This window comes from Chiroxiphia lanceolata, chromosome W, assembly GCF_009829145.1.
Source record: "Chiroxiphia lanceolata isolate bChiLan1 chromosome W, bChiLan1.pri, whole genome shotgun sequence".
NCBI classification, from domain to species: domain Eukaryota; kingdom Metazoa; phylum Chordata; class Aves; order Passeriformes; family Pipridae; genus Chiroxiphia; species Chiroxiphia lanceolata.
Window position 1 is genome coordinate 6,987,935 of NC_045670.1, and position 12,573 is coordinate 7,000,507.

Consider the following 12,573-nt stretch of genomic DNA (forward strand, 5'->3'; position numbering starts at 1 on the left):
TCAAGACCTTCTTTGTTTCTCACTCTGCCCCTCCAGTGAATAGATTGAGTGGTGCACAAGTAGTTGAGAAGGGACATAACCAGGCAGATGACCTGAACTAACTAAAGAGATATTCCATGCCATATAACATCATGTTCAGCAATAAAAAAGTAGAGAATGGGGTTTAGGGAGGTTAACCATCTTTTGCTTGGGAATTGACTGGACATCAGTCCTGCCCATGGGAAGGTGGCGAGAGGTTGCATTTGTATCACTTGTTCTGTTTTCTTTCTCTTTTTTCATTTCTCCTTTATTTACTAAACAATTTTTATCTTGACCCCCAAGTTTCCCTGCTATTAGTCTTCCTTTCTCCTTCCCCTGTCCCACTGGGGGTGTGGGCGAGAAGTAATTGTGTGGCTGCATGGTGCTTAGCTGCCTAAAGAAAATACTAGCTGGTCTAAAGAAAACATTGGACCAATACTTGTTGAAGGTGATCACCTGACTAATAGGAATGAAGTAAAAACAGAGGCATTCAATGTGTTTTTAGCCTCAGTCTTTAATAATACTGATAGACCTTGGGCTACCTGATCCACTGAGTCAGAGGACCATGAGTGTGGGAACAGTGACTTTCTGTTTGTGGACACTGAAATTGTAAGGGACCAACTGTATCAACTCATGGGGCCTGATGAGATGCATCCCAGAGTATTGAAGGAGCTAGCAGCTGTTACAGCAAGACCTCTCGATCATTTACCAAAGGTCTTGGGAGTCTGGGGAAGTCCCTGCTAACTGGAAGCTAGCCACCTACAAAAGGGAGTGAGGGAAGACCCAGGGAACTACTGACCTGATAGTTTAATCTCAGTACCTAGAAAAATTATGGAGAAGATTATACTGTGTACCTCTGAAAGGCATTTAAAGAGCAATGCAATCATCAGGCACAGTCAACATGGATTCACAAAGGGAAAGTCCTGTCGAACTAATTTGATCTCCTATGGTAAGGTCACCCACCTAGTGGATGGAGGGGAGGCAGTAGATGTAGTTTTTCTGGATTTTAGTAAGGCCTTTCATACTGTCCCTCACAGCATCTGGAGAAGTTGTCCAACTATGGGATGAGCAGGTTCATGGTGCGTTAGATGAAGAAGTAACTGAAGGGCAGAGCTCAAAGGGTTGTAGATTAATGGGGTTACATCTGACTGGTGACTCTCTTGAGGAACAAGAGGGCTTGCAGAGGGAGGGTTCTAGATAGGTTGGAGCATTGGGCAATCATTAATGGCATGATATCTAACAAGAAGAAATGCCAGATTCTGCACCTAGGACATTGTAATGCTAGACACAAATATAAATTGGGAGAGGAGTGGTTGGAGAGCAGCCCTGCAGAAAGGGATCTGGGGGTCCTGGTTGACATCAGGCTCAGTATGAGTCAGCAGTGGAACCTGGCAACCAAGAGGGCAAACTGCATTCTGGGGTGCATCGAATACAGCATATCCAGGCAGTCAAAAGAGGTGATTATCCTGCTGTATTCAGTGTTGGTGTGGCTTTACCTTGAGTACTGTGTGCAGTTCTGGGCCCCACAATTTAAGAAGGATGTGAAGTTCCTTGAATGCATCCAGAGGAGAGCAACAAAGCTGGTGAAAGGACTGGAAGGCATGTCCTGTGAGGAACAGCTGAGGACTCTGGCTCTGTCTAGTTTGGGGAAAAGGAGGCTGAGGGGTGATCTCATTGCTCAACTTCCTGAGGAGGGGAAGTGGAGAGAGAGGTGCTGAGCTCTTCTCCCTGGTATCCAGTGACAGGACGCATGGGAATAATGCATGGGAATGGTTCAAAGCTGTCCCAGGGGAGGTCCAGACTTTACATTAAGAACAATTTCTTTATGGAAAGTGTGGTCAAACCCTAAAACAGGCTTCCTAGAGAGATGGTTGATGCCCCAAGCCTGTCAGTGTTTAAGAGGCATTTGGACAATGCCCTTAATTACATACTTTAACTTTTGGTCAGTCCTGAAGGGGTCAGGCAGTTGGACTAGATGATCATTGTAGTTCCCTTCCAACTGAAATAGTCTATTCTATTCTAATAACAATTTACTCTCTCTAGCCATGACAAACAACTTTTTGTATTACAAGTCTAATATATGTTTATGATATACTTAAAGAAGTATATGAGTTCACAGTCTGCTCCACAGAGCATATAAAGAAGTGTCATGTTGGTTCTTTGAGGGATATTATAGCTAATATATATAAAACTATTTCTTTTTTTATCATTTCAGGACTTCTGCTTTTTGCTGTCTACCAGAGCTGGAGGATTAGGTATAAATTTGGCATCTGCTGACACTGTAGTTATATTTGATTCTGATTGGAATCCACAGAATGATCTGCAGGCGCAGGCTAGAGCTCATAGGATTGGACAGAAGAAACAGGTACACACACTTGTCTTTTAAGCTTCAAACCTGAAGGAGGGTTTCATTATGTTAACCATAAGCTGTCTGTTTGGGCCATTGCAGTCCTCATATATTTTGAGAATAACTAATACTAATAACTAATACTTGCCAAAAATGTCTAAAAATGTTAATATTCCTAATTTGTCTTTTAATTTTTTTTTTAAGTCTCCCTTTACAGAGAGATTGCATGGCAGCTGTAGTATATGGATAGGGAGAGGATTTGTGGACTTGTCCCATGTTCATTGGCATTGTGTCATTCTAGAAAGTAACGGCTGTACTTTGGGCGCATCCATTTTACTTCGTTTAATACTTTGTAGTTCTCTTTGGGTTTCTTTCTGGCAGAAGACTTCAAGGAGTGATCAGTCATAACACATTTCCTTGTGGTCCTGATTGTGCTTAATCATAGAAGTTTAAAGAGGAGGGGTCTAAGAATTTCTTTCTTTTATTTTTTTAAAATAATTTCTGTAGAGACTGATAACGATTGACTGGTTTCATATACGCAATACTAGTTCAATAAGATTTAGAAGATTTGTAATCATGGTTAATGTTTCTCCCTGTTGTTGCTCAAGGGTTTTTTGTTAACTTCATCTGAGTATTTTTTCATGTGTAATTTGTGAGCAGGTAAATAAAACCTTTTTTATAATATGCATAGGTTAATATTTATCGACTAGTCACAAAAGGATCAGTAGAAGAAGATATTCTTGAAAGAGCCAAGAAAAAGATGGTGTTAGATCACTTAGTAATTCAGAGAATGGATACTACAGGGAAAACCGTACTACATACAGGCTCTACTCCCTCCAGGTATATTTGTTTATTCTTTCCTATTACCTTATGCTTAAGTATACCTGACTATTTGAGTAAAAATGCAAGTCATTTCATTTGGTTAATAAAAGGTAAAAAATATGTGGTAAGCAGTTATGTAAGTAAAGACTGCAAAGTATATTTTCTTTGTAAATTTTTTTTTTACATATTAAATATAGGTTTTAAGACAAAAGGAAGTTTGACTCATGGTTATAGTAATTTGAAACAAATCACTAAGATAAAGTGTTTACTTGAAACTTTCTGTATTTCAGCTCAACACCTTTTAATAAGGAAGAGTTGTCAGCAATTTTGAAGTTCGGTGCTGAGGAACTTTTTAAAGAACCTGAAGGGGAAGAAGAGGAGCCTCAGGTAAGTGGAACAGTGCATCTACTCTTCATGGACAGAGAAACATATGAATTCTTTTGTTGTAAAGAGAAACTTCTGTTTCAGGAAATGGATATAGATGAAATCCTGAAGAGGGCTGAAACTCGAGAAAATGAACCAGGCCCGCTGACTGTAGGAGATGAGTTGCTTTCACAGTTCAAGGTATTGCTCTGTTACCTCCCTCTTTCCTTAATTATACTTTCCTTTATAAATGCTATTTTTTGTTCTTCTTTACCTATTCATCTTTTCTTCATTCTTATATCATTCACACATCATGCAATGGGTGAGTAACTGGCTCACGGGTCAGGCGCAAAGGGTTATAGTAAATGGGGTTACCATCAGGCTGGCGACCGGTCACTAGTGGGGTTCCTCAGGGCTTCATGTTAGGCCCAGTGTTCATCAACATCTTCATAAATGACTTGGATGCAGAACTTGAAGGGATACTAAGTAAGTTTGCAGATGATACAAAACGAGGAGGAGCTGTTGACTCCCTTGAGGGCAGAGAGACCTTGACAAATTAGAGGACTGGGCAATTACCAACTATATGAAGTTTAACAAGGGTAAGTGCCAGATTCTGCACCTGGGATGGGGCAACCCTGGATGTACGTAGACTGGAGAATGAGATGCTGGAAAGCAGTACTGTGGAAAGGGATCTGGAGGTCCTGGTCAATGGCAAGCTGAATATGAGTCAGCAGTGCCCTGACAGCCAGGAGGGACAACCGTGTCCTGGGGGCATCAGGCACAGCATTGCCAGTTGGTCAAGGGAGGCGATTGTCCTGCTCTACTCTGCACTGGTGCAACCTCACCTTGAATATTGTGTGCAGTTTTGGACACCACAAGAAAGATATAGAGCTATTAGAAAGCATCCAAAGGAGAACTACGAAGATGATGAAGGGCCTTGAGGAGAAGCCATATGAGGAGCGGTTGAGGTCACTTGGTCTGTTCAGCCTGGAACAGAGGAGACCGAGACGAGACCTCATCGCAGTCTACAACTTCCTCATAAGGGGAAGTGGAGGGGCAGGCACTGATCTCTTCTCTGTGGTGACCAGTGACAGGATCTGAGGGAATGGCATGAAACTGTGTCAGGGGAGGTTTACATTAGATATTAGGAAAAGATTCTTCACCCAGAGGGTGGTTGGGTACTGGAACAGGCTCCCCAGGGAAGTGGTCACAGCACCAAGCCTGCCAGAGTTCAAGAAGCACTTGGACAATGCTCTCAGGCACATGGTGTGATTCTTGGGGATGTCCTGTGTAGGGCCAGGAGTTGGACTTTGATGGTCCTTGTGGGTCCCTTCCAACTCAGCATATTCTGTGATTCTGTGAAATGGGTGAAACAGTAAGTCAACTCTTTGGCATGCAACTCTTTCACCTATACAGGGTAATTAATGCCAGTGCAAACATGTAAAAATACATAATATATTTTGCTAACAAAATAAGAAAGATATTTACAAATACATTAGTCCTTGATTTAATTGTTAGAATACTGGGGAGGGTTGTTTTTCATTTAATGCTTTATGTTGTTAAGCACCTGTGGTATTTCTGAAAACAAAGAATAAAATTTGGATTTCTTAGTTGATGACTTTTAGAAATTCCTTTCAACCCCCATGTAAACGTGAATGCCAGATATGCTTAACTGGTTAATACTTAAAATATTGAGTGAGTCCAATTGTGGGTGGTGAGGGGTTTTTGTTTGTTGGGGGGTTTTTTGTTTGTTTTTGTGGATCTTGTTGTTGTTGTTTAGGTTTGGTGTGGTTTTGCTTGGTTTTGTTTAAGTCAGGGCAGGACTAAATCATTTTCATGCTAATGATTCATTTGCAGTATATTGTGATTTCTACTGTTTATTATTGTTTGGTTAGTTTGGTTAGTTCTACATTATTATACTTCCATATTAACTCCAACATATAGTTAGACTTGCTTTCTGCTTTGAAGGAAATTAAACAACAATCACAGCTATCGGGGATGCATTTCATAGTGTTTTTATATTACTCAACTTGTAAAAGAAGAAAAATATTCTCATTTTTATATTCAACCATGTTGCATGAGATGTGTGTGTTTCATATATGAAAATATTTTCATTAGAGAGTGCTTCATGAAGCATTTTATATGTGTACGTTTTGTGTATACACAAATAAATAAAATATGCCATTCTGAACTAAGTTTTCCTAATATATTAATTACTGACTCTTTGTTTAAATAAAATCATGTACTGATTTGGTGAAAATACTTATGTTCCAATATATAAATAAGGTGGCTAACTTTTCCAATATGGATGAAGATGACATTGAGTTGGAACCAGAACAAAATTTAAGAAACTGGGAAGAAATCATTCCAGAAGTCCAGCGACGACAAATAGAAGAGGAGGAAAGACAAAAAGAGCTTGAAAAAATATATATGCTCCCAAGGATGAGAAACTGTGCAAAACAGGTATCTCTGAGTTTTGATCAACTAACTTTGATTTTGTTGTTGTTGTTTGTTGTTTATTGCTGTTGTTTTGGCTTGTACTTTTGAGTTGGGTGGTTTTCACAAGTGGTACCCACACACACATTCCTCCCCTCATTTTTGAGAGGTTAGATAATATATTAATAAAATGTTTTAGTCATGTAGCTTTGAACTACTTAATCTGAAATTCCAGATCAGCTTTAATGGAAGTGAAGGGAAACGCAGTAGGAGGAGAAGATATTCTGGATCTGATAGTGACTCAGTCTCAGAAAGAAAAAGACCAAAAAAACGTGGAAGACCTCGAACTATTCCTCGAGAAAATATTAAAGGATTTAGCGATGCAGAGATTAGGAGGTAAGACGTGGGGGGACATGCATGTTTAAAGGGACAAAACATATTTTTTTATCATTTTGGAGTTTGAAAATATGGAAAACAGTCTATTTTTCATGAATTTAGTTGAAAATTTTTATTCTAGGCATTTAAGGCTTTACTCTGTGTAGTTTCGGGTGCTGACATAAGGAACTGTTATGTCCAGAATTTGAACCTATTTTGGTGAGGAATAACATGGGGTTCAATGTTTTGTTTTGTTAAATTTCTTGCCATGTTATATGATGCTTTTTAAAGCTAAAAAAAAAAATCCATTTTTATAAGTTGTTGTGGTTTAACCTCCATAGGCAGCTAAGCACCACACAACTGCTTGCTCAGTCTCCCCCTGAGGGATTGGGTAGAGAATCAGAAGGGTAAAAATGAGAAAACTTGTGGGTTGAGATAAAGACAGTTTAATAGGGAAAGCAAAAACCACATCCACAAGCAAAGCAAAACAAGGAATTCATTTACCACTTCCCACTAGCAAGCATTTACCCATTTCCTGGAAAGCACGGTTTCATCATGTGTGACAGTTACTTGGGAAGACAGATACCATAACACCGAACATCCCCTCTCCCTCCTTCTTCCACACAGTTTTTATTGCTAAACATGACATCATATGGTATAGAATATCCCTTTGGTCAGTTGGGGTCAGCTGTCCCAGCTGTGTCTCCTCCCAACTTCTTGTGCACCCCCAGCCTACTCACTGGCGGAGTGGTGTGAGAAGCAGAAAAGGTCTGTTTTGTTCACAAATCCAAAATGGAGTAGCAGGTATGGTGCTCCGAAGAAAATTAACTTTTATCTCAGCGAAAACCAGTACATAAGTGAATCTGTCCAACCGGTCCCACAATATTTGGTGCTAAAAATACTTCTTTGGTAGAAGGAGTAGAAATTGTTTTACTTTACTTTGATTGACTTGTGAAATGCTACGTTGCTTCTGTATTCATATTTCTCTAAAATACTGTAAAGCTTATAAAATATTTTTGATTATATAAATAACCTTAAAGAGCCTTGTTTCCTTTTCATTTTATCTAATATATAATGGTTTGCTGCTTTTGTCAGGGGTATTCTTGTGCTTGCATTCCTTTATCTTTCATGTTATGTTTTCCTGTCTTAAAATAACCATAAAATTGTAGCTAGTTTCTCTTTATTATGAGAGGCCTAACATAATATCTGAATTCTCGATTTACCATAAATCTACATTTAATTTCTATTAGACACATCACATTGCTGAATTCTTTGTCTTGTGAAACTAATTAGCAAAGAAATTTTTGAAATTAATTGCATCTTCTATTGTTTTATTTCTATCAGTCATTAAACCAAATAGAACTCTGGCTTTAAATGTGGGTTGTCTTCATATACTAAGCTGTCCTAGTCTCTCTAGTTCTTATTTTCTTTGCATTGTCCACATAGCCTTGTACTAAGACTTTACAAATACATTTTTAACATCAATGTAGTTAAGCATACATTTTTTTAACTGCAAAATTATTTTATGTTACTAGGTTTATCAAGAGTTACAAGAAATTCGGTGGCCCACTTGAAAGGTAAACTAATTTGCTTATATTTGTATAGCAACTTGGTACCTTGTTTCCATTAAAATTAGAACAGTACACCAAGAAACCTTAGGTTGAAGAGAAAATAATGTGCCTAATCTTTTGCCTGCACTATAACATGAATTTATTTTTTTTCCTTTCATCATATATGGTATGTATGTCGACAGCCAGTTTGACAAATCTTTAAATTTGGCAAGACTGCTTACTTTTTCTTTATACTTTACCTACTGTCCTGTTTAATCTGCATTAGTGACAATCATTTAGGTTTTTTGTTTGATAATTGTACACAGCATAGCAAGTGTGGGTGAATGATAACTTACATGATCACTTCTCTAGTTTCAAACTCTGAAGAAGTCATTCGTAATACTGAAGTTTTAGAGCTGTAAAAACATTTGTTTTCTTCCAGGTTAGATGCTATAGCTAGAGATGCTGAGCTAGTTGATAAATCTGAGATGGACCTTAGACGTCTGGGAGAACTTGTACATAATGGATGCATTAAGTCTTTAAAGGACAATTCCTTTGGACAAGAAAGAGCAGGTAAAGTGTGTTTGGGGATGGGGGAGAGGAACAAAAAGTATCAAGAGATCTGAATGATTCTTGCACTTTGATTATAACAAAACAATTGTGTTAGGGGAAAACATTAACAAAATGTTAGCGTGCTAGGTGATTTAGGAAAAAGGATTTTAGTAAGAGGACTTTTTGGTTTTGTTTTTCTTCCCCCTTTCCCTGAGTGAGTTGTCACAGTAGAATGCAGTATGTTTTTGCTTTACCATGAAATTTAAAATTAATCTGCTACTATTAAGTGGAAGACCTTAAGATTCTGGAGTTTAATTAAAGCATTTGGTTAAGAAAAATTCATTTCTTATAATTGAATGTCTGCTGCTATAGCATCAAACTTTCTTTTTTCTCTATGTTTGTCTATAAGATACACGTAGAGACTAAATATTTTAATAATTTGATCCTTTATTTTAAGGAGGTAGATTTGGGAAAGTTAAAGGCCCAACATTTCGAATATCAGGAGTGCAGGTGAATGCAAAGCTAGTCATTTCTCATGAAGAAGAGTTGGCACCGTTGCACAAATCCATTCCTGCAGATCCAGAAGAAAGGAAAAGGTATTTTTTTTTCTTCCGAAAGGAACCCATAATGTAGAAAGTTATTTAAGGCTTTTTCGTGTATATTTAAGCAATCCAGACTCAAAGTACACTGGGACACCCATGTTGCTCCATTACCTCTAAGAACTGGCAGCAGCATTCTGCACCACATCCTTTCTTTATTCTTTCTTTCCTCTCCTTAGAAGCCAGTATTTGCTTTGGCTTCTGAACTGTATTCATTGGGGACTGGGTTCAGTTATTCTTAATTATTCCAGACTAGAAATTAGGCTTGTTGAGGAGTTGCTTTGTGTCACCTCTACCTGAGAGAAAGCAATATTTGTCAAAATGGAGCAGATGGTAATTGTTGGTAGTTGTTTAGCCCTGTGAACTTTTTAGCTTGCTACCTTGTGTATCATATTCCCTAGACTATCTGCTTATTCATTTAGCAGTTAAGCTTATCTTCATAGTTAGCCAGTTCTGACTCAGTCCATGACCACAAATAGATGTCTGGTTTTTATATCTTGATCTGCTTTAAAACATGTTTTGATACTGATTTTAATAAATATTTTATAGAAATTGTAAGAAAGCCTGATAGTTATCTGGATTACCTACTAAATATACCAGGATCTTAGTGCTGTGTGGCATGTTCTCTTATCCCTTACTAAGTTTGAGAAGTTTGCTTATCTATATTTCTAATTTATTTCTACTAGATATGTCATCCCATGCCACACCAAGGCAGCTCATTTTGATATAGATTGGGGTAAGGAAGATGATTCCAATCTGTTAATAGGTATCTATGAATATGGCTATGGCAGCTGGGAAATGATAAAAATGGATCCTGATCTCAGTTTGACACAGAAGGTATGTCATCTACAAAATTTCATCAAGGACTTTTTTTGTTTAGGTGATAATCCTAATAAGAACAGTTACTGAAGGAGCTTATTTTATGATAACTGAAATTGCGCAGAAGTTAGGTCAGTTGTACTCCTTTGTATCCTTTTGGTAAATTATTAGATTTTAAGATTTTGTGTATTCAGTTGAAGTATACCTTCTTAGAGTCTACTATGTTTCTATATTTCTATGTATTTGTATCTCTGTCACTTGAATTCTCTCTTCCATCCTCTGCTTCCCTAGTTTAGATACTCTAGTTGTGTTAATTTGAATTAATTACAGACCCTTGGAAAAAGAGACAGACAGCTCAGGAAGAGTACAAGGATGTTGTTAGGTCATGTAGAAAGAAAATTACAAAGGCAAAAGCTTAACTAGAATTCAATCTGACCACTGCCGTAAAGGTAATAAAAAGTGTTTTTATAAATACATTAACAAAAAATGGAGGGCCCAGGAAAATCTCCATTCTTTATTGGACCCAGAGGGGAACATTGTCACCAAAGATGAGGAAAAGACTGAGGTACTTAACACCTTTTTTGCCTCAGTCTTTAACAGTAAGACCAATTATCCCCAGGGTAACCAGCCCCCTGAGCTGGTAGACAGGGACGGGGAGCAGAAAAGAATCCCTGCAATCCAAGAGGAAGCAGGGCCACCTGCTGTGCCACTTAGACACTCACAAGTCTATGGGACCGGATGGGGAATGGTGTTGCATCCAGTTGGTGGATGGTCACTAGTGCTGTTCCCCAGGGCTCCGTGTTGGACCTGATCCTGTTTAATATCTTTATTAATGATGTGGACAAGGGGATCAAGCATATCCTCAGTAAATTCGCTGATGACACTAAGTTGGGTGGGAGTGTTGATCTGCTGGATGGTAGGAATGCTCTGCAGAGGGACCTGAACAGGTTGAATCAATGGGCCAAGAATCAATGGACCAAGACCAATTGTATGAAGTTCAACAAGACCAGGTGCTGGGTTCTACACTTGGGTCACAAAAACCCCATGCAATGCTACAAGCTTGGTGAAGAGTGTCTGGAAAAAGGCCCAGCAGAAAAGGACCTGAGGGTCCTGGTCGACAACCAGCTGAACATGAGCCAGTAGTGTGTCCAGGTGGCCAAGAAAGCCAATGGCATTCTGGCTTGTATCAGAAATAGTGTGGCCAGTAGGACCAGGGAAGTGATCGTCCCTCTGTACTTGGCACTGGTGAGGTCACACCTTGAGTACTGTGTCCAGTTCTGGACCCCTCACTACAGGAAAGACATTGAGGGGCTGAAGCATGTCCAGAGAAGGGCAATGAAGCTTGTAAAGTGTCTAGAGAGTAAGCCATATCAGGAGCAACTGAGGGAGTTGGGGTTGTTTAACCTGGAGAGAAGGAATCTCAGGGGAGACCTTATTGCTCTCTACGACTACCTGAAAGGAGGTTGTAGCATGGTGGGCATCGACCTCTTTTCCCAGGTAACTAGTGACAGGCCAAGCACCTCAAGCTGTGCCAGGGGAGATTCAGGTTGGACATCAGGAGAAATTTCTTCACAGAAAGGGTTGTTAAGCATTGGAATGTACTGCCCAGGGAGGTGTTGGAGTCACCATCCCTGGCAGTGTTCAAGAAATGACTGGACATGGCACTTAGTGTCATGGTCTAGTTGACAAGGTGGTGATCACTCAGTGGTTGGACTCGATCTCAGAGGTCTTTTCCAATCTAAATGATTCTGTGATTTTGTAATTTTATTTTTGATCTTTTGGAGGGAAATTGGTTTGGGGATTTTGGTTTGTTTTTCCTATCCCTCTTTCCTTTGCTTGAAACTGTCTTTCATTTGCAACATGAGAATGATTGTATTTATCGGATTAGAAGTAGTGCAATGGCTGCTTAGAATTAGTGAGAAACATTTAGGGAAAAACTGAAGCAAACTCAGTGATACTGCCAACAACCTGTAGCTTTGAGATTTGAGGAGCCAGGGTTGTATATAAATCTATTTAAGGATATCCTGTCCCTGCCTTCCATTAATTTGCTTGTTTTATGAAACCACTCATTTATATTTTTGGCTTCTGGCATATCCTGTGGTAATGAGTTAATACATTTAGAAGCACAAGGCAGAACTAGGAGATCTGTGGATGACAATGGTACAGGAGCTCTGAATTTTTCAGATAAACTATGAGAGTGGAAACAGAAATCTGAGGCTAGTTTCTTGAGTTTATTGTAAACTTTGTGAGACTATTTTCAAGACTACATTAATTGTGTGTTTGAGGAAAAATTAAATGTTTAAGTTCTCCATTCCTTGAAGCATGCCTGCAGGTATAGTTGGAGTGGATTTGGTTTTTACCTATTTTTTTAATTCAGCTTTTTCTGTTCCCAGTGTTCCAGACTAGCAGCTTCCTAATTTGATAATATGTACTTATAGTTGATGCTACCATTGCTCTCCTCAGATTTTACCTGATGATCCAGATAAGAAACCCCAGGCCAAACAGTTGCAGACCCGTGCAGATTACCTCATTAAATTACTGAATAAAGACCTTGCAAGAAAAGAAGTGCAAAGACTTACTGGTGCAGTAAGTTAAGCTTAATATTCAGTAGTGAGATAACATGCCTATGGGAATGTCAACAGATATTTGTTTTATTCTTAGTTCCACTCTGCTTTGTGTAATTTTTCTCTGT

General features: G+C 38.8%; 1 protein-coding gene across 1 annotated transcript in view; it reads left to right on the plus strand.

The window, feature by feature from the left end:
• LOC116779982 (chromodomain-helicase-DNA-binding protein 1-like) overlaps positions 1-12,573 on the plus strand; it is a 71,710-nt gene that overhangs the window by 47,569 nt on the left and 11,568 nt on the right. The window contains exons 19-29 of the mRNA XM_032674483.1: positions 2,234-2,383; positions 3,057-3,205; positions 3,478-3,574; positions 3,656-3,751; positions 5,837-6,013; positions 6,222-6,382; positions 7,897-7,938; positions 8,354-8,484; positions 8,921-9,059; positions 9,749-9,899; positions 12,345-12,467. Of these exons, the coding sequence (XP_032530374.1) occupies positions 2,234-2,383; positions 3,057-3,205; positions 3,478-3,574; positions 3,656-3,751; positions 5,837-6,013; positions 6,222-6,382; positions 7,897-7,938; positions 8,354-8,484; positions 8,921-9,059; positions 9,749-9,899; positions 12,345-12,467 (1,416 nt within the window). The remainder of the gene's footprint in view (positions 1-2,233; positions 2,384-3,056; positions 3,206-3,477; positions 3,575-3,655; positions 3,752-5,836; positions 6,014-6,221; positions 6,383-7,896; positions 7,939-8,353; positions 8,485-8,920; positions 9,060-9,748; positions 9,900-12,344; positions 12,468-12,573) is intronic.